Source organism: Octodon degus, unplaced genomic scaffold, assembly GCF_000260255.1.
Source record: "Octodon degus isolate 3935 unplaced genomic scaffold, OctDeg1.0 scaffold00118, whole genome shotgun sequence".
Lineage (NCBI taxonomy): Eukaryota > Metazoa > Chordata > Mammalia > Rodentia > Octodontidae > Octodon > Octodon degus.
Window position 1 is genome coordinate 171,175 of NW_004524694.1, and position 21,810 is coordinate 192,984.

Genomic DNA, 21,810 nt, shown 5'->3' on the forward strand with positions numbered 1-21,810 from the left:
TTCTAACATTGGATATGTCACAATCTATTCAATCACCTCTTTAAATATCTTTTTTTCAAGACAGGGTCTTGCTATGTAGTTTAGGCTAGCCTTGAACTCATGAGGATCCTCCTGCCTTAGCCTCCTGAGTGCTGGGATTATAGACGTGTACCCACACACCTGGCCTTTTTGGTTTGGTTTTGTTTGGTAGATAATAGTGTAGGGCCAAGGATATAGCACAGCGGCACAGCACCTGCCTGGCAGGCGCAAGGTCCTGAGTTTGATTTCTTGTACAAAAAAAAAAAAACTACAGTGTAATGACTATGTGATCTCACTTTTGTGTACTTGTCCAGTTACTTCCTTTGAACAACTTCCTAAAGGATATTTACTTACATGTTGAGGTCTTGATTTTATTAATCTGTATTGCCAAATTGCTTCAGAAAGCTGTCTACCAATTCTCTCTCACCAAAACTCTAAAAATATTTGTCCCCCACCAACCCTGCATGGTATTGCTCACCTCTTCCAACACTGGAAGGTGAGAAGATTATTAGTTTTGTTGCTGTATAGCAAATCACCACAAAGTTAGTAATTTAAAACATATTTTCTCACCATTTCTCTGAACCAGGAGCATTGAACCCTTCCTCTACCCTACCATTTCTCAGGGGTGCAGTCACCATGTTGGCCAGAGCTGGGGGCCCAATGGGGGCTCAAGAGAAGGAGGTTCACCTCCAAGCTCCAAGTGGTTCAGTTCCTTTGGCTTGCCGAGTTGAGAGAGTCTGTTCCTGCTGACGGTTGGCCCAGGGCTGCCTCTGCTTCCTGCTGCTCTTTTCTCTCCAGCTTGGCAACTTGATCCCCAAAGCCATCGCAGGAGATGGTCTGCTAGCAGGGGAGAAGTTAGATGCTTGTGTGGTCACCCAGGTGATAGACCCTGGATACTGTAGTACGCTGACAGTTTAAAGGAAGTGACTGAGGCTATACTTTCGGGGATCATTTCTATAGTATGTTACTAGAGAAGTTTCTCTGAGCATGTAGAGTACCAGAAACCACGAGGAGGAGGCGCAGCGTTCCTTCCTGAGCGTGAAGCAACACCGGCTCTCGGTGATGCTTTGCTTCAAGTGCCGCTTGCCATTGATGATCGTTCTTGCTTTCTCCTTTGAGGGAGCAAGAGGGAAGGAACACAGCCTGAGTGGCTAAAAAAATAACAATAATAAAGGAAGTGACTTAGAGGAGTGGGATTGCACAAAACTGTGGCAACCAGAAGGCGGGGTCACTGGGTTCTACTCTAGGAAATGCCCACACACACACAGTCTGCGCCTCGGTCTCCAAAAGCTTGTGTCACTTCATGTGCTAAACACATTCATCCTCTCCTAAAGTCCCAGCAACTTTCAAAGTCCGCAGTCTCATCACAAAATCAAGCCCATGATGGTCACGGTGATTCAGGCCTGTAGCCCCAACCACTCAGGAGGCTGAGGCAGGAGTTCCAGGCCAGGATGGACAGTATAAGCAACAAAATAAGACCCTGCTTCAAAATCTGTCCTTCAGTCAGTCCATCAGTCAGGCCCCATGCGGTGAAGGCGCCTCACATGAACTACATCTCCCGGAGCACAATTCCTCAAAACCTGTGGGCCTCCAAAATCCCAGGCAAGTCTTCCTCCCACACGTACTCAGCGTATGCTGGCGCTCGAGGCAAAAAAAACCAACTACGGATATCGCCGTTCTAAAGAGTGGCAAATGCGGGTGTTATGTTTGTTTGTGTCTAGTTGTTTCCCGAAGCCTAATGCAGTCATTGGGGTGGCTTCTACACTTTGTGATTAATTCGTGATCCATTGTTTGGATTTTGGGTGTGTGTCTACACCCGCGCTGGGGCAGATGGCCGGAGTACAATATAAGGAAGGGAGAGAAGCTTGCCGCTGCTGCTGCCACCTCCTCTGCTTCTCCCTTTATGCTCTTTACTGCTTTGCTGTTTTCTGCTGCCGTGAGCAGCTGCCCTCTGCCCTCTCTGGCTGTGGGCAGCAATTCATGGTGGTGCCCCTCTGACTTGGAGCCAGATGACTGAGTGTGGACTGAAACCTCCACAAACTGTGAGCTAAATAAAACTTTCCTTCTTTCATTTGGGGTGTCACATATTTTGTCCCAGAAACGAGAGAGAAGTAACCAAGACAGGGGTCACAGTGGCATCAGGGCTCCACAGCAATGCTGAAACACAGCTCCACAAATGGTGGGAGGCTCTTGTTTGGTTCCAGTTGAAGAATAATTTTCTATGCTTCTTGGCTGCATCTTCAGGGGTTTATCTCTACCTGAAGGACCCCCTTCCTATCTCATGGAAAGCAGCGTAAGCGTGAAGAGGAGTGTTTTCACTCTTTCCTGTTACTAGCCTTTTTAGTTTCTTTTTATCTTTTCTTTGCTTTTTTTAAAAGCCAGCTAGAATTTTGGAAGTCCAAAATGTCTTTTTTTTATTTGCTACTCTCTCTGTCCCTCTCAGCCCAATTTGCGGTGTTTCGGTGATAGACTTTTCTCAAAACCTTTCTGGGCCTTCTGGGAATTGCATGAGGGCTCACCACTTTTCCCTTACTGAGACAAAACACCTAATGCCCAAAGTTAAAGTGAGAAAGGTTTACTTAGCTCACAGTTTGTAGAGGTTTCAGACCATCATTGGTTGGCTCCAAGGCAGAGTGGTACACAGCACAGAACAGCAGTTCATGGCAGCAGAAGACAGCAAAAGCAACAAAAGAGGGAGACTAGCTTTTCTGTCCCTTACCTTGCATCCAGTCTACTGAGATGAGAGTGGTGCCAGTCCAGTCAGTGGACTGATACATAGCAATCACCCATCCTTAGTTGCGGTGTTGCTCTATGAATCAGTCATGCACTCTATAGATTCAGCCACCTCCACAAAAATCCTATGACCACATGACACTTTTGGGGGGACATCTAGACACAAACCATAACAACCACATTGGCTAAAACTCACATCCAGGGGCCCTGCCCCTTAGCTCAGTTCTTTAAGTGGCTGCTTCAACAAAGCAGTCATGCCTAGGTTGCTGTGGTTCGATCCCCACAACTCAAGCCAGCCAAACCTGCCCTGAAGGCATTCGGAGAAAAAAAAAAAAAAACTCACAGCCAAGTCTAGTGTGGGTAAGACCTCTACCTTGGGCTCCTGTTCATTTTACTGAAGACCAACCTTCCTCGAACTTCCTAGACCATCTGCGGCTTCACCTTCTGAATCTCTTTCCAGGTCTTTCTGTGTGAATGAGTGTTCTGGTTCTTTTATCTTTCTGTGATTTTATCAAAAAGTTACACAGCCACCCCCTCAACTTTTTTTCTTGGCTACTTTTCCTAATGATACTTAGGAGCTATTTCAGTGCTAGCATCTTCTCCCATCTGAAGAAACAGAATTTTCAAAATCAAATCCTAACCTTCTATTTCATAGTTCTGTTGATTTATTCCTTTCATCTTGCATTTTTACCATAAGTATTAAGAAACCCAATGGCACTTTCAACACCTTGCTTGGAAATATCCATTGTCCTATATCCAAGTTCATTGTGGACACATTCTGCTTTCTACATAATTGCAGGAAACACTTGATTTAAGTTTTCTGCTGCTGCAACAGCAAACAGAAACACTGAAACAATGCTCAGGACTTGGAGGCAGATTTATCTAATGTTGGATGGGCACAGATGGGGAATTAATTGTCCCTCAAAATGCCAGGCCTTGAAGGCCCTGGTAAGGAGGTTTTTCTGGAGTTGCAAAGGAGGGGGAGGGTAACAGAGATAAGAGTACTTGGCTGTCTTTAATTGGTTCTTACACTATGTATCATAGACACCAGCTATGCACCACAGTGATCAGTCATTTCTAGGGAACAGAAACAACCAGAACTGCAAAAGACACTGTTACCTGAGCAACTAAGAAACTCAAGTATACTGGCCGGGGAAGGTGTGTGTGTGTGTGTGTGTGTGTGTGTGTGTGTGTGTATGAGGATTTTGTGTTACATAACAAAAATATACCTCTTCCATTTCCAAAACATGTTTCTTGGTCTTTTTTGAGCTTGGGAATGTCATTAAAGCCTGTACTTCAACTAATAGTATTTTCAGAGTAATCTCAACTTTTTCAGGCTCTTCAAGTCTTCTGGCCTTGACCATGCCTTGGTCTCAAACCCATATCCACATTTTTAGCAGCATCTCTCTCCCAGGTTCCAAAAAACCCGGATCAGTTACCTACCACTGTGTAACAATAGTACTGCAAATTTAATAGCTTTAATAACACTGTACTGATAGTTTCCATAGGTCCAAATATGGGCACAGCCTAACCCACTTCTATATTTTAGGGTCTCCCAGAAAGCATTAAGCAGCAGTGGAGTCTTGCTAGATGCTAAGCCAGGGAGGGGTCTATTTGTAAACAGGTGAGACTGCTGGCAGGATGCATTTGCTTCCAATCATTACCTAACGCTCTTGCTTTCTTGCTGGCAGCTGGTGAGAGGTCAGGCTCCATTTTTTGCTACATGGTGTCCCCACAGAACACCAATTCACCAAGGCTGGGGAGATGGGGTTACAGTCTTGTGAGGCATACTCACAGCAGTGACAACCCATCCTCTTTTGTATCACCATTCGATCAGAAGGGAAACAGATCCCCCATTCTCAAGGCGAGGTGATGACACAGGGTGTGAATACTATGGGAGAGCTTAATAGAGCCGTCTTAATGTCTGCTCCACAAAGCGCGTCAATTAGAGATTATCTTTGCATCAAGTGTACACAGCCACTGTCTTTCTACTCACATCAACAATATGAATTATTCTCTTAAATATGTTCAGGGTGGGGCTGGTGAGATGGCTCAGTGGTCTAAAGCACCTACTTAGAACAAGCTTAGCAAAGCACAGGGACCGTGGTTCAATCCCCCAGCACCACATGCCAGCCAGCCCCGCCCCCTGGTGGGCTGAGCTGGACACACACACACACACACACACACACACACAAATAAATAAATAATTTTAATTAAATAAATAAATATGTTCAGGGTAGTTACCATGTGCTAGGCATTATACTAGGTGTAGGATACAGTACAACATAAGCAAAAACACACAGCTCTTGTTTTTAAGGAAATTACAGTCAGAAAAGGAGAGAAACCAATTAGAGGAATCAATGTGAAATTACAATTTTGACAAATATTTTGAAAAGTTCGTGGTGTTATGAAAATATATAGCCTGAGGAAGTGACCCTAGTTAGCAGTAGAGCACATCTCCTGGAAGAAAATGACACTCTATTTGAAATGTCTAAAATGGGCAGCAATTAACTAAGAATGCAAGGAAACGAACTGTATACTCAGGGTCATTCGTGACTACTCCCTCCTCTTGAATCTCTCTCTCTGAATCCCACAGACTTTATTACGTATAAAGGTTCACTGTAATTCAGACATACCATATTCAAGGGATGGGAGCTGGTCCTCAAGCCTCTCTCTTGGCAACATCTTAACTCATCCCTCAAGATGTAACCATGCTAGGGGCAGTGATATAGCTCAGTGGCTCAGCACTTGTCCAGCAAGTGATGTCCTGGGTTTGATTCCTGACACCAAAAACAAAAAAAGACTTAACCAAGTTGCATGTGAAGCACTTTGGAGCTACCTCATCAGCCCTGTTACACATTCACCTCTGTGATGTAGACTTCAAGACAGCATGTAGGACATCTATTAGGATGTACTCATGGAATCCAGGGGAAAGAGAAGGAAGCTGGATTGGGCAAAAGGAGAACTAAGTTGAGACACAGCCCCAACTGTCCTCAGCCAACCCATGGAGTGCCCTGGAGCTAGGAAGCTCCTAGGGATTGTTCCAAGTTTGAGCAACAAGACATGCCCCAAACCTAGTCAGTGGATGGTCAGTATCCTGAGGAAGATACGACCTTGGTTGAGGAAGTTTTTCTCAGTACTTGCATGACAGCTAAGTGTTGTCTTCTGATAACACTCTCCGTAGTGAGGCACAAGTCCCTCATTCCTGAAGGGACATTGGGAGGTAGATCACAGCGCCTCCTGTGATCCCCAAGCTTGGTTCAACTTTGAGCTACAGCATGTGCCCCTAATCAGCACTAGGTTTTGAGATTTTTGAGAGCAGATACCATGCACTTAAAGCAGAAAGTTGGAATTTAACAAAACTCTGTGAAGAAATGGTTGAACAAATGATCTATGGAGCCCAACTGCTGGATACGAATTCAGACTTTTTCTCATTGCCCCATGTGAACTTTTAATGTCACAGATCTATTGTGTATCACCGTATATACTGTATTATAGCTGAGCTCTATATGATATAGTTCATTGTGAGGAGTTGTCTAAAAGGACCAATAATCATCACACCCTTGGGTGCCATGCAGTGTATGCTTGAATGGCTGATTTACACTAGTAACTGCTAAGAGGATCACATTGCCTAAAGGTCAATACTTCAACACATTCTCTCTTACCAAAGTCTACATAAGAAGCCACATTACTGGGCCCAGGAGATGGTTCAGCAGAATAAGCACTTCCCTGGCAAGCGCAAGGGTCTGAGTTCAATCCCTGGTTCCGCAAAAAAAAAAAATAGAAGCCACATTACTACTTGAGTTCATGGTGTGGTAGGCATAAAAAACCAGAGCACAGGGACTGGTGAGATAGCTCAGCAGTCTAAAGTGCCTACTTAGGCAAGCTTAGGCAAGCACACAGGGACTGTGTTTCGATCCCCGGCAAAGAAGAAGAAGAAAAAAAAAGAGGAGGTGGAGGAGAAGGAGAAGGAGAAGGAGAAGGAGAAGGAGAAGGAGAAGGAGAAGGAGATTGCTGTGAATTACAATCAGAAGAAGGAGGAGGAAAAGGACTGTGCAACCCCCTGCTGTGGTGACTCAGAGACAACCTAAAAATCTTCATGCATATAAACTAGCTTGAGACAAAACATTATAGAAATAGTTGTGACTCCTTGCATACTTTGCATCAACCCCATCTCTCTCCCCCATCTCTAGAAATGATTGCTATCTTAAGTTTGGTGGTCATTATTCCTGTATGTTTCTACATTTTCACTACACATGTATGCATTGATTTTTTTAAGTCTTCAGTGCATACTGTCAGAATGCATATATTCTTTGGTATGTTTTTTTCTATATGTCATTCCATAAGTGGATATACCCCAACTTTGGGAGGTTTACTTTGTGTTTATTTTTTCTTGAGACAGGAAATGTAGCCCAGGCTGGCCTTGAATTTACAGCAATCTCCTTCCTCCTGTAATGCCAGGACTACAGGTGTGTACCACCATACCTGGGTAGTTCTATACCACAACTTTCCCTCCTGATAGCACTTTCAGTTTCCCATGGTCCTATCCTAATGCTCCAGAGAGGTACAACAGATCAAAGTCCAGTTTTTAATTTCATATAAATTGGTGGCATGTTTTACAAATGTCTATAAATTCTTTCGATCTGGAGACTTAGGATACTTGTGCAGATAATTAATTTCATTATTTACTAATTCTTACTAAAATTACTGAGGATAGCACTCCCAGACTTGGTATTCCTGGTTCACTCTCAATAATAGATCTGTTTTACTGTGAGACCAGCCTCCTGGTGTGCAAATCTGTGGCCAGGTCAGCACTTTAGAACAAGAAGCCACACTTTGAAGACCCAAGTTGTTTTTCTTTCATCAGCGTTCAAACAAAAGCTTCTCACATCGTGGTCTGTGTTTGTATCTCCTACATATCTGTGGGCTGAAGCCTTAACTCCACTGTGAAGATACAGGGAGACAGAGCTTTAGGGAAATACCGGGGTTAAATAGGGTCTTAAGAGTGGGTCCTTGAGCAGTGTGAAGTGAGGACGACCCCCGGGCTCCCCAAAGCTGTGTGCCACTGCATCTTGTGTCTAGTACCTGTGTCATGCCGCCATCGCCACCATGCCTAAAAGAAAGGCTGAAGGGGATGCTAAAGGCAATAAAGCCAAGGTGAAGGATGAACCACAGAGAAGACAACTTGCTGCAAGGTTGTCTGCTAAACTAGCTCCTCCAAAGCCAGAGCCCAAGCCTAGAAGGCCCTCGAAGAGAAGGGAGAGAAGGTACCCAAAGGGAAAAAGGGAAAAGCTGATGCCAGCAGGGATGGGAATAACCCTACAGAAAATGGAGCTGCCAAAACAGACCACACACGAAAAGCTGAAGGTGCTGGAGATGCCAAGTGAAGTGTGTGCATTTTTGATAACTGTGTACTTCTGGTGACTGTACAGTTTGAAATACTACTTTTTATCAAGTTTTATAAAAATGCAGAATTCTGTTTTACTTTTTTAAAAAAGCTATGTGGTTAGCACACAGAACACTTCATTGTTGCTTTGGAGGGAAGGAGCATATGTCAGTAATACAATGTCTCCAAAGCTGGATTGATGTGGGGAAGGTGCCTTTCCCTGCTGGTTTTGAGAGACTTCCTCTTGGCTCCCAGGAGGAGGGATTCCCTAATGTTGACACATGTGGCCACCTTGGCATGAGTGCCTTGTGGGACGGAACAGCTCCCAGTTCATTTTGTGTCATCCTTTCCTCTGCCATCAGCATAGGCTTAACTCCCTTAAGCCCAGAGAACTATTGGGAACTGATTCCAAAAAGTGATGTTACCAGTGTGTCAGGCAATCTGGACTTGCCAGTAATGTTGAGGTGGTGTCCCACAAGAACAATTGATTTCTTTTTTCTAGATTGTGGATCTTCAGATTGATAATTCTGCCATTTTCATTTCCTGAAAGTCAGGGTCGGCTTGTGAAAAGTTGTTAAACAACATGCTAAATGTGAAATGTCAACCCTCACTCTAAACTTTCCCTACTTCAGAGCCTCAAATGAAGACTTCATTGGATTTTATAGTGACTTTCTGATTTTTGATAGTCCATCCAAGAAGAGAGTTTGAAAGTTGTTGTATACTGTTAATGATCGTGTGCCAATGTCCTGCCTGAAACATGACTGTTTATGCAAAGTATCTTTAATAAAGCTGGATACAGCTTGGCTTGGAAAGAAAAAGTGAGTCCTGATCCTAATATTGTCTTTATTATAGAAGACAAAAGAGAGCTCTTTGCTGCGTACCTTGCCGTCTGATCATGGACCTGTACTCCTAGACTGTGAGAAGGTAAATTTCTGTGGTTTCTGTGGTTTAAACTGCACAGCACTCTGCAAAAGGTTTGACCAAGGGTTCAAGAGCAAAGGGAGGTCTGGATTTTAGTTTGAGCTCAGCCATTCTTTTTCTTTCTTTATTTATTTTGCAGAACCAGGGATTGAACTCAGGCCCTTGTGCTTGCCAGGGAAGTGCTTATTCTACTGAGTCATCTCCCCAGCCCAAACTCAGCCATTCTTGAAAACAAGTATGTCTATTGTATTTGGCATTTTTAAGAACTATTTTATTGACATATAATTGACAAAACATAAGCTATACTACTTAAAATACAGAATTTGTTACATTTTAAAATACACATATACCTGTAAGACCACCAAGATGATGAACATATCCATCATTCCTAAGTTTTTAGGGGTTTTTTTTTTTTGGCAGAACCGGGGATTGAACTCAGGCCCTTGTGCTTGCCAGGGAAGCGTTTGTTCTACTGAGCCATCTCCCCGGCCCATCATTCCTAAGTTTTCTAGGATTTTCTATTTCCTTTCCACTTCTCCTTGCTCCCACATCTTCAAGTAACTGCTGACTGGCTTTCCATCACTAGGACTAGTTTGCATTTTCTAATTGTATATAAGAGGTTCTGGCTTCATTTACTCTGCAAGCTGAAATTCATTCATGTTGCTTGCTGCACATATAGTTCCTTTTTGAATGATATTCCCTTGTAAGGTCAATACCCACACACACACACACACACACACACACACACACAAAGCAATCTTTATTTCCAATGGAGGTGCAGAGCTTTGGAAAAGGGGTTTCAGATACATTTTACATTAATCTTAACCTTGCAATTCACAAGGAGTTAAGATTCTCACTCTGCATAGACCAGCACTAACATTAACTCCATTCACATACAGCCATGCTTTGCTTCAAGTCTTTTAATGCACTGTGTCAATAAATTTACCTAAATTTCATTCTGCTGTTAATCAACAAGCTTAGTTTATGGGACAACATAGCTACATGTTCTTGGTGGGCTTTACCAGGTAAGTTGTAGCAACTGATATGAATGTTCATAGCTACATTAAGTGCAAAACAGTATATAGAAAGTTAAAAATTACTATAACTAGTTGGGTTAATCCCAGCACATGGGAAGCTAAGGCAGGATGATCACTGGGAATTCAAGACCACCCTGGGCTACAAAGTGAGCTCAAGGCCAGCCTGAACTGCACTGCAAGATCCGGTCTCAAAAATAAAATATATAACTGTACTGCCAAATACAATGAACATATTTGTTTTCTATTTTTATGTATTTGGGGACCAGGGAGATGGCTCAGTGGAATAAGTGCTTCCCTGGCAAGCACAAGGACCTGAGTTCAATCCCCGGTTCTGCAAAAAAAATAAAATCGGATTCTATTTTTATGTATTTGGTATAGGGTCTCACTACACAGCTCAGACTCACAACAATCCTCCTGTTTTCAGCCACACCAACACTGGGATTACAGGGTATGTACCACCATGCCCAGTCTCAACATATTCATTTTCTACTTCTAAGATTAAAGAGTTACAGAAAGAGAAACAAGAAAGGTAATATAATTTTATTGAATCAGTATTTGCTAGGCTGCCAAAGGGCTTGGCACACCCACTACAATTAGAGTAATTGTTTAATTTCATAGATCCATAGGTGCTAATCTAGAAAGGTCAACAGAACTACTCAGGAAAGTCAGGACCCTTCCTCTCTGGAACCAAAATAGACATATAAGGTTACAAATCTTATTTTTAAAATCTGAATAAAATACGTTAACTTTTAGAATTCAAGAAGATTCCAAAGGGCTGGCCTGATAGCTCAGTGGACTAAAGAGCCTGCTGAGGCAGAGAGCTGTGGCCCGCATTCCATCCCAGGAGTGCTGGGCTGGCCCTGTCCCTGGGGCGCTCTGAGATGGCGATTGAGACTGAGTGTGACAGCACTTGCACACCTGTGATCCCAGCACTTGGTGGCTGAAAACCAAAGGTTCACTGTGAATCTAACCTACCTAGTGAGACCCTGTAGACCCTGCCCTAAATACAGAAAAAAAAAAAAAAAAGATTCCAATGACATCTTTTTGGTCTTACAACTTATAGTCTTTAATTAAAAGTCTGTATCAAGTTAACATGAGTAGTATTTTTTATCATTTACAAAACTCTCTTCCACCTATTAATCATGCATTACACACTGCTGCAAAGTAGGTCAAAATACTCATTACATTTTTTAGCATCTGATGCTTGCCTCTGGTTCACTTGCTTACATGCCAATTATGATTTAATGATAAACATTTCATTATAGCAAAATGAAATTTAAATACTGCCCTAATGTACAGTAGCTGCCAAACATCTTTGTACTTAAAAATCTGAAAAGGCAATTTGCATCCTCCTAATGCTACTTCCTACAGTTGTCAACATAACATATATATATATATATATATATATATAGTTTTAAAAGGGAATTTTTGAAATATCTTTAGCAGCATTGTATAAAAGCTTAAAATGAGACACAAGAGCAAGAAAACCGGCTCTACATGTAAATACAATCTAATGTGCTTCATCTTATTACTTCTTAGTAAAGCTACAAATTAGTAGGAAAATAATAGCGGTGCCTACGGGCTTCCCGGCTTTGAAATTCTAAGAACAAGACTCTGGGGCACATGATGACCTCTGGCAGAAAGTTCATTTCCACTCCAGTATCACCACAAAATCATAAACGAAAGACCCCCAACAGCGGGGTTAGCGGCGACCCGGGCCCTGTCACCCGGTCCCTCGCTCTTCCCTCCCCGCCTCCCACGAGTCCCTCCCTGGCACACGCTCGTCTCTAGCTCCGCTCCGCACGCCCTCAGAGACGGTTCACCAAGGAGGCCTCCCGGCCGGGAGTTCGCAGCCACCGACTGCCCCCGCGCTCTACGTCTCTACCCGGCCGTAGCCCACCGCCGCCAGAGCGCTAGCCCAGCGCACCCAAGCCCCGCCCCAAGCCCCGCCCACGTGACGCGACACGGCCCCCGCGCCCGCGTGACCCGCGCGCGGCCCCGCGCACGCCGTGGAGCGCCGCTCCAGCCGCCATTGTTCCGCCGAGGGAGGACAGTGGGGCCAGGCGCTGGCGCCGAGACGCCACTTAGCGGCCGCCGCTGGAGACACTCCCTCCCTTCTCCCACTTCTCCTGGCGGCGGGGGCTGTGCGAGGCTGATACGGGACGCTCGGGAGCGACTCCCGGGAGCACCCCTCGTCCTCTTCGAGGTGGCAGCGGCCGAGCCCGAGCCCTGGCCCCGGCGCGAACGGCAATCGCGATGCGCTCGGCCTGAGGCGGCCCGGACCTCGGCGCCGCGCTCGGCTCTTCCGCGGCGTCCCCGCGCCCCGGCGTCAGCCCCCGAGTCCCCTTGACGGGAGGGAAGATGGCTGCGCGGAGCTGGCAGGAGGAGCTGGCCCAGCAGGCCGAGGAGGGCTCAGCCCGGCTGCGGGAGATGCTCTCGGTCGCCTTGGGCTTCCTGCGCACGGAGCTGGGCCTCGACCTGGGGCTGGAGCCGCGGCGGTACCCGGGCTGGGTGATCCTGGTGGGCGCCGGCGCGCTCGGGCTGCTGCTGCTCGTACTGCTCGGCTATGGCTGGGCCGCGGCGTGCGCCGGCGCCCGCAAGAAACGCAGGAGCCCGCCCCGCCGGCGGGAGGAGGCGGTGGCCGCGCTGGGCCCGGCCCCGGACGACTCGACCCTGCTGCGGAGCCTGCGGGGCGAGGAGCCGAAGAAGAAGAGCCGGAAGAAGCCACCCGAGAAGCCCAAAGTAAGTCAGGGCTGGCGGGCGGGGACCGCGGGCCATGGGAGGCCGGGCCCCAGCCGCGAGCGTGCAGATGCAGTCGGCGCGACCCAAGTCCCTGGACTCCCGAGGAGCAGGGGAGGTGGAAGGGAAACCTGGGTCGCGCGAGGACGGGCAGGGAAGCCCATTTTGGAAGAAGTGATCTGGAGGGTCGAGGGTAGCCGCACAGCAAGTGTCCAGGGGTCAAGCCGCCTTGGGAACCTTGGTCGTCGGAATAGCGCAGCCTTCCAGCGGGCTCACAGCGCCGGCTGCACGTGGGGCGGAGTGGGACCGTCGGTGGCGTTGGGAAGTTGGGGCGAGATCTCTCGGAAGGCAGATAACTATCCTAACGCGTATCGCAGTAGTAGCCAGTGGAGGAAACACACGGTGACCCAAAGAGGATTACAGCTGCCCGTTTGAGACCTGCTTCCGTTTTAGCTGGGACTGTTAAAGGGAAATGGTTGCACACTTTTGGTTTGGTGAATGTGGCCGGTGGAAGCCGGAACGGGAGCGGGGCTAGAGGGAGTCGGTTACCTAATATTCTTTTGAGGGGTGTGTGGCCCCGTAAGAAAGCGCTGAGGCAGGTTCACGTAGTGCTCCGTTTTACTCTCTACACATGTTGAGGAGCTGAAACAGACTGGATGGCGGGGCAGAACGGTGAAGGATGAAAGTGTCTCGTCCCCAAGTGTGAAAACAAGAAGGCAACACATCTCTTTTATCGAGAGTTTGTGCTTTGCTTCCGAATTATTTATTGCTGTTCCCCCGTGGTAATACCTCGTACCTTTCACACTTGTTTTTTGTTTTAAATACGGTCCTGGGGATCCAGCTAGGCACCTTTCGCATGCCAGGCAGGCACTAATGCTGTCTCTCTGGCCGCACACTTTTACTTTTCTAAAGTTGAGCACAGGGAATCAACTCCAGACCTCGCGCTTGCCGGGCAGGTGCTATGCCCCTGAGCTATATCCTCGGTTCGACATCTCTCTCTCTCTCTTTTTTTTTTTAAGTGTAATTCACTACATCTAGTATTCCAGTACCAAGGCTGTGGGCAGTGTGAGGTTTGTGCACAGTAGTTGAGTTATCGTAGGGACTAGCATTGAACCCAGATTCACAATGTAGTATAGACTATTAGGTAGTGACAGAAGTTGGAAAATCGAGTTAAGATTTGGAGATGGATAACAAATTCCACGGAGGGATTTAGGAAAGCTAATTCGGGCTGTGGAGAATATTGTTGGTAACGGTATTAGAGATGTGACAGGTCGTAGTATTCTCAGGCCTGTATAAGTATTAGCGTTTTGCTTGCTATTAGGAAGATAGACACAGATTTTCCAAACTTTTTCTAGGTATTAAAAAAGGGCATAATTTTGTTGATGTTAAGTTAGAGGAGCAAATTGAAAATCCAATAATTCAATTGAATTGTTGAAATGTAATTAAATATTGTATAGAGAACATCAAGTAAGTAATGTTATGATGGAAATAGAGAAATTTGTTCCAGGCTAAAGGAAGAAATGATCTTTGAAAAAAATGTATGTACTTTAACCCCAAAGCCTTGTGGATGTGGCAGGATGTGAAAATTTCAAAGCCCTCTTTGGGACTTCTAGAATTTCAGATGAATGTGAAGCTAGAGACAGGTGCTCCAGGAGCCCATCTGAAGTGCATGGTTAACACAGATGACTCATCTGAAGAATGAGCAGGCTCTGATGAACACTTAAACCGTGAAAATACTGGCTTTGAAGGGTGCTGAAGGGAGGCTCAGTGGTTGAGCCTTAGTTGATTGAGAAAGTATTACTTTTGCTTACCAAAGTTGAAAATGTACTGGAGAAGGTTAGCTGAATCAATATGTACAAATTGTGGCCTTCAAGTATTTTGACTGCAACTCCAGTTAGCAAGATATTTTATAACACAAAACTCTTGTATTTATCTTTCTTTAATATTGTTACCCACTAAATTAGCTTCACATTTGACTGTGAGGCATGACAGTTTGAAAAACTTATTGGGCTAAGTGTAAGCGCACTTTATTTAGTACTTGTTCTGTGCCTTGTACTATGCTATATATTTACTTGGAGAAAAGCAAGATACTACTTACAAATAAATGGAAGGCAGTAAAAAGGAATACAGTATTTATACAGTCTCACTGGGAAAGAGATGCAAAATGAGAAGCTCAATTTCTTCTCTGCCAGTCCTTTATTCCAGTTGTGGAAAAGGATATACAGCCAGCTATCCTGTCTGAATTTTGCATGGATGGGTTCACCTAACTAGGGTTCAAAAGTAGTTTTTTAAAAAATTTAGTCTATACCAAATATAGACTTCTTTTCTCCCATTATGTCCTGAACAACTACTTATGATATTTGCATTGTATTAAATATTGTTAGCAATCTAGAGATGATTTAAAAAATGAGGATGTGCAAATATGGCACATTTTACATAAGGGACTTGGGCATCTGCAGATTTTGGTATTCCTGGGAGTTCTAGAACCAACTCCCTACATATTGAGGGACTATTATCCATGTTCAGAAAATTAACAATACAATCCATTTGGTCCCTAATGGGCACAAAATGCCTAATCACAGAAGTTGGGGGTGGGGGTGGACCAGGAATTGAATTTAGGACCTTGCCAGGAAGGTGCTTGTGCTGCTAAGCTATACGCCTGACCTTGAAGTTGGTTTTTAAGGTTGGTAGGAAATGGGAGCAAGATATTGGGAGAGACTACAGAAACAAAACCCAGCTTTGGAGGAAGGTGATCTACCTGGCAAGAATGGGAAACTCTAAACTTGAATAAAACATTTAACCATAAGGAGTTTGGCTTATCTTGGTGAGACAGACAGGGTTTCACTATGTACTTCAAATTCATCCTGAATTCACTTTGTAGCCCAGGCTGACCCCAAACTCACAGCAATCTTCCTGCCTCAGCTTCCCTAGTATTTTGTAACATGGGCATCTGGTTTTTTTTGTTTAAAAGTTGAAGATCTTAGTTAAATTGAGATGTTGCAAAACTTGCCAGGTACAGTAGTGCGTAGGTGCTATCCAGAACTCTGGGGGCTGAGGCAAAAGTATAGTGGTGAGTTTGAGACCAGCTTGCCTAAAAAAAGAAAACAAAAATTGCAAGATTCCTCAAGGTACTGCTGTCTCTATTTGCTGTAGAGTCACATTGTATACTTTTGGGGGGAGGTCGAGGGTACCAGGGATTGAACTTGGGACCTTGCACTTGCCAGGCAGGCACTTAGGCCTGCTGAGCTCTCTCCCTGGCCCTGTATGCTTGTTAACTGAGTAGATATTTGAGTTTTACCACAGATCTTAAAAGTTCAAAATCTAGATTTGTTTCTACAGAATGCTTTTTGCTTGATTTTTGCTTTGGTTTGAGATGAGTCTGGCCATGTTGCCCAGTCTATACTTGAAGTTTTGGGCTCACATGGTTCTCCTGACTGAGTCTCCAGCGTAGCTGAGGCTGCAAGTATGTACCTCTGTGCTCAGCTTTTAGGAGTCTGCATTTATAATGAACTGTCTTAGTAATCCTTACACATTACTGAAATAGAGCTGTAACATCCCTATTGTAAGACCTAAGTGGAGTTATATTTAATTTTAAAATCTATCTCTTTATTACATATTATTGTAATATACATTTTAGAATATTATATACAGGGGGAGGGGCTACAGAATTTCACTGTATAGTCCAGGCAGGCCTATATAGTGATCCTTATTCCTCTGCCTTCAAAGTGCTGGGATTATAGGTGCAATCCATCCTTGGTTTAAAGTATATATTTTTCTTCAAATGGGTTTAGTGATATAAACTATTGCAGTTTATTTGAAAGGATGTTCTTTCTCAGCATGTTTTGCTTAAATATAATTTTACTTTTATTCCATTGTTTTTGGTTTTCTTTCAACTTTTTTTTTTTTTTTTTTTTGCGGAACTAGGGATTGAACTCAGCCCCTTGTGCTTGCCAGGGAAGCACTTATTCCACTGCACCATCTCCCCTGCCCCTCTTTCAACTCCTTCCAAATTTTTTAACCCCAATTTTCAAAATCAATTTCTAATGGTATATTTATAGATAGGTAGTATTTAACTTTTTAACATTTTCATTTATTTCAGTCTCTTGGTAAGCATATTTTGAAATTCTTTTATCAATTTGGTTTTTATCCCTTAATCTTGCCTAAGACTTTTAGGGATGTGAATTGCAGGTGTTCCACTTTTAAAACCAGGAAAGAAGGATACTTCCGTTGGATTAGTTTAGCTCTTGGATTAAAGGGAAGGATCTGAAGATTGAACCCAAAGTCTCTAATGAGCTACATCCCCAGCTCTTTTAAAAGAAAAAAAAAAAAAAAACAGGGACTAAGTTGCCTTCACTAGGTTTGAATTTTTAATCATTCAGCTTTAGCCTCTCAGAATGATAGAATTATAGATGTGCCACCTTACCCACCTGATTCTTTTTTCTTTTTTTTTTTTTTTGGTGGAACCGGGGATTGAACTGAGGCCCTTGCGCTTGCCAGGCAAGTGCTTATTCCACTGAGCCATCTCCCCGGCCCCTAGATTGACTTTTTTTTTTTGAACCAGGGATTGAACTGAGGCCCTTGCACTTGCCAGGAAGCGCTTATTCCACTGAGCCATCTCCCTGGCCCCCATACCTGGTTCTTGGCATTTAAAAAAAATCATTTTATGTACATCCATGACATCTTAATTCAATGTAGGCTTTAAACAAATGTTCAATATTTTTTCACTTGATTTGATTTTTTTTTTTTTTTTTAAATAGAGTCTCACTCTGCAATTCAGGCTAGCCTTGAACTCACTATGTAATCCAGGCTGGTCTCAAATTCACAGGTATCTTCCTGCCTTAGCCTCTCCTGAGTGCTGGGTTTACAGGCATGCACCATTTCACTTGACTTTTAATCTAATAAATTGGATAGCTCTTGGGTAATTGGTCTTTAACAGTTGTGACTTTGAATTTCAGCATATAATCAGGGTCAGTTTCAAAAATAATTTATTTTAATAAACAATTACTTGTGTGTTAGTGTAACAATTTTTCATAAAGATTTGCTGTAATACAATTTTTTTTTTTCTTGTTTACCCAGTGGTTGGCATTGAAAAAATAATTATTCTTATTCTTTATGCTAGGCCACATGTGCCATAGTTTTGCAGTTAAAGATGTCCTTTTTTCTGGCTATAATTTTGTAAGGTGTCTGGGTTACTTTTCTCTCATTGCTGGGACAACACCCAGCACCCAAAATTAAGGAAGGGAAAGTTTGTTTAGCTCACAGTTTGTGGATGTTTCAAACCATACTCAGCTGGCTCTAAGGCAGAGTGGCACAGGACAGAGGGCAGCAGTTCATGATGGCAGAAAACAGCAAAGAACAAAAAGGAAGGAACAGCACCTGCAAAAGAGGCAGACAACAAGCCTCTCTCCGTTCCTTGTATTGTGACTGCCCCAGGGCACCTGCACTCACACCCATAATCCCAGAGTTAGATCATGAATTAATCACAACCTCTAGAAGCCCGCCCCATGACTGCTTGAGGCTTTGGGGGAACAACTAGACACAAACCATAACACGTGATCCATCCTATTATATTCAGTAAATTATTCTGTGTGTTTTGTAGTCCTTACTTCTGTTTCTGTTTTTATGCCACTCCTTACAACCTTTTGCTTATACTATTCTAGCAATATTCTGACTGGTTTGCCTGTTTTCAGTCTTTCTGTTGCCAAATTTTCTACCCACTCCTGTCAGTTGAATATTTTCAAGCCCAACCCTGAACATGTGACTTTCACATTCCCATCTCTTCAGTAGTTTCCCCTTCACATGTTGAATAAGATCCAAAGTCTGTGATGTGATATTCAGTGCTTCTTCATGACCTAAACCTAAGTTTTATATTCCAGTGCTGTTCCTAAGATAAATGATTCTGTTTAGCTAGATTTCCATGTCTTTGTTAATATTCTTTTCTATTGAAAGGCTCTTGTTTCTTCTTTTTCTTTTCTTTCTTTCTTTTTTTTTTTTTTTTTTTTTTTTTTTTTTTTGGTATAGGTTTTTCCAGGGTCTACTGGGTCTCAGTACTTAGATTGGACTCATAGTGATTCTCCTCTTGGGAGGTTTTCAGCCTCCCAAGAGCTGGGACTACAGGTACGCACCAACAGGGCAGGGCCAACACTGCAGCCTGGGGATGAAACCGCAGCCACTGCACTCTGCTTAAGCAGGCGCTTTAGTCCGCTGCACTCTCTGGCCAGCCCTTCTTGTTTCTTTCTTTCTTTCCTTTTTTTTTTTTTGCGGAACCCAAGATTGAACTTAGGCCACATTAGAGTTGTATGTTCCTTGCAACTCCTAGCATAATATTCAATATTTAGTGGGAACTGTAGTTGCCATATATTTAATCAAAATGGTCTTTCATGTAGTTCTAAAAGTCTGCAGATGGCTGACTCAGCAGCATAAGCGCCTGCCTGGCGAGCTCAAGGTCCTGAGTTTGATCCCCAGTTCCACAAAAATAAATAAATGTATGTATGTCTCCAAGTATCTCAACATTTCATCCATATTGGCAGCATAGAACACATTAGTATTTAAACACATAGAGAGGACTTTATAAACAGATCAATAGAGTTGATTCTTATTATTTTCAGGAGTTATGTTCTGTAAAGTCCCTGTATCCACTGAATTAGTGAGTGTTGACTAGAGTTCGTAAGGAAAATGAATGTGGATTCCTACAAGCCTTGTTTTTTGTAATTTCACTTTAAAGATGCTTTCTTTAATGTAGTTGATTAACATTGAAATGGCCAATGTACCAGAATTCATGCCTGAACAAAGCTTTCCTAATATGCATATTTTCTCACTAAGGGACATGGCAGCCTTCTTACAAATTGCTTAGGAACACTAGACCATACTTTAGGGCTATGGTTAGGGACTGTTTTGAACAGTGAAAAGCACAAAAATGTAGAATACGCAGCTCCAAATAGGCCTTACAAAAAACACTTGTTTACAATTATGAAAAAATGAAATAAGGCAGAGTGTTGTTGCCTTAACCTCATCTAGGAACTATAGGGCAACTCAATTCTTTTGCAGTTCTGTACTTGTCCTCATGACCGCAGAGGTATCTCAAGTATTGATTTTGTGTTTACAGATTTTAATGAGGGGGCAAAAATCATCAATACAAAATCAATAGATAATGGAGGATCACCTGTATATTTGCCTCTGTATATCTACATTTGGACTGTTGTCATCTTCAGAAGCTCATGGCTCTTATAAAGTCTACACTTTGAGACAGAGTCTCACTTTGCAGCTCAGCCTGGCCTTGAACTCACTATGTAGCTAGAACTGGCCTCCAACTCAGAGTGATCTTCCTGCTTTAGCCTTCCAAGTGCTAGAATTACAGGTGTGCACCACCACAACTGCCCACCTCCCATTTTTTATGTCAAGAATTGAACTCATGACCTTGGACTTGCCAGGCAGGCACTGTGCCACTGAGCTACATCCCTGGCCCTTGGCCCCCATTTTTATAAATAGCAAATCACCATCCATTTCATAATTAAACACCGTAAGTCTGTAAGAATTTATCCTTAATTTTAAGTCTTTTCCTCACTTCTGTATCTTCTTTACCTCCTGTGTAACCCATCAACAAAGTATAAATTTGCCCCCAAATGCATGTTCCATGTGATCTCCTCTCTTACCCCTGTCAGACCTTAGTTCACAGGCTCTAGTGGTTGCCTTCCTTTGACTGCCTCAGTGCTCTTTCTTGCCTAAAACCAACCCTTCTGTAGCTTTTGCATTCAGAATCTTTCTGAGGTTGCTGTGGTGCAACACCTGATTTTCTTTCTAAGCTGATTGTTCCCATTTACTGCCTAGAATTACACTGTTCAGGGGGCCGAGGAGATAGCTCAGTTGAATAAGCACGTGCCTGGAAAGCCCAAGGGCCTGAGTTCAATCCTCAGTTCCCACCAAAAAAAGAATTACACTGTTCAGGCTGAGGTAGGAGAATCATTTTGAGTTTGAGACCAGCTGGAGCTACAAAGTGAGCTCAAGGCCAACCTGAACTGCATAGGGAGACCCTGTCCAAAAAAGACACACACACACACACAACACTCCCCAAGGGTCAGACACAGCAGCCCACACCTGTAATTCCAACACTCAGGATGCTGAGGCAGGTTTACCACAAGTTTGAAGCTAACTTGAGCTACATAGGGAGACTGTCTCAGAAGAAAAGGAGAAAAAACTCCATACTAGAAAACCCTTTCCCTAATCATCTTTGAGGTAGGCAACCCTTCGGTTTTGTCTCAGGACTCTTATGGTTGATTTTTTTCTATTTTCTTTCTTTGTTGGTGTTTTAGTAAAAAGAAAACATTTAGCTAGTTGTTTAGAAAGCACAAGGATCTTTCCCATGCAAATATGGATTATTTGTAAGATTATTTTCTCAGTTACAAAGTGTTTTAAATTGTGGTTGAATTTTAAAATAGGTAGGTAAATTACCATGTTTGAAGCTAAAGTTTATGTAGTTGATAATGTGCACAACATTCTGTGAGGGGAAAAGCACAGGTGTGCTTTCAAACAAACTGACAAGTTCTGTCTGGGATTTTTATCAGAGCTCTTCACGACTAAAACAAAGATATTGACAGACTAGGACTTGCTCATTTGTTAGGTAGTGCGTATAAATCACCTGACAGGTGTGCATAGCATATTAGCTATTATTAGTTATTATTAGGCTTAGCTTATATCCAGCCTGTTGGCTAAAGATGCTGTTGCTTTTGATTTGTCATTGTGTCTTTTATCTTTTTGTGACATAAAGTATATACACATGTGTGCCTTCTGTGTGCTCAGTATAACTTTTGAATAAGCAGATTGGGATTGTAGAGAAATGTTAACTTCTCCAAGAAAAAACATTGGGAACTTTAATCTTGATGTCAAAACTTGCCTTCGAAACTCTTTACTGTTTTAGGGAATGTAACTCAGTGGCATAGCACCTGCCTCTGAGTTCAAGTCCTGGTGCGGCCCCCCCCC

At 43.4% G+C, this 21,810-nt stretch overlaps 1 protein-coding gene, 1 non-coding gene and 1 pseudogene across 5 annotated transcripts in view; all 3 read left to right on the top strand.

The window, feature by feature from the left end:
* Nucleotides 1-947: 947 nt before the first annotated feature.
* LOC111812263 lies at nucleotides 948-1,170 on the top strand. The gene has a single exon (XR_002817818.1). It is a non-coding gene; the product is annotated as a small nucleolar RNA U3 (small nucleolar RNA).
* A 6,690-nt stretch (nucleotides 1,171-7,860) lies between these two features.
* On the top strand, nucleotides 7,861-8,138 carry LOC101578701 (annotated as a pseudogene).
* A 3,971-nt stretch (nucleotides 8,139-12,109) lies between these two features.
* Nucleotides 12,110-21,810, top strand: part of Mtdh (metadherin) — a 77,198-nt gene continuing 67,497 nt past the window's right edge. For 3 of the 4 annotated variants that reach the window (XM_023699934.1, XM_023699936.1, XM_023699935.1), the window contains exon 1: nucleotides 12,110-12,837. In XM_023699934.1, coding sequence (XP_023555702.1) covers nucleotides 12,457-12,837 — 381 coding nt within the window. In that variant the 5' untranslated portion in view covers nucleotides 12,110-12,456. The remainder of the gene's footprint in view (nucleotides 12,838-21,810) is intronic. The other variant, XM_004640057.3, reaches the window with a different exon arrangement.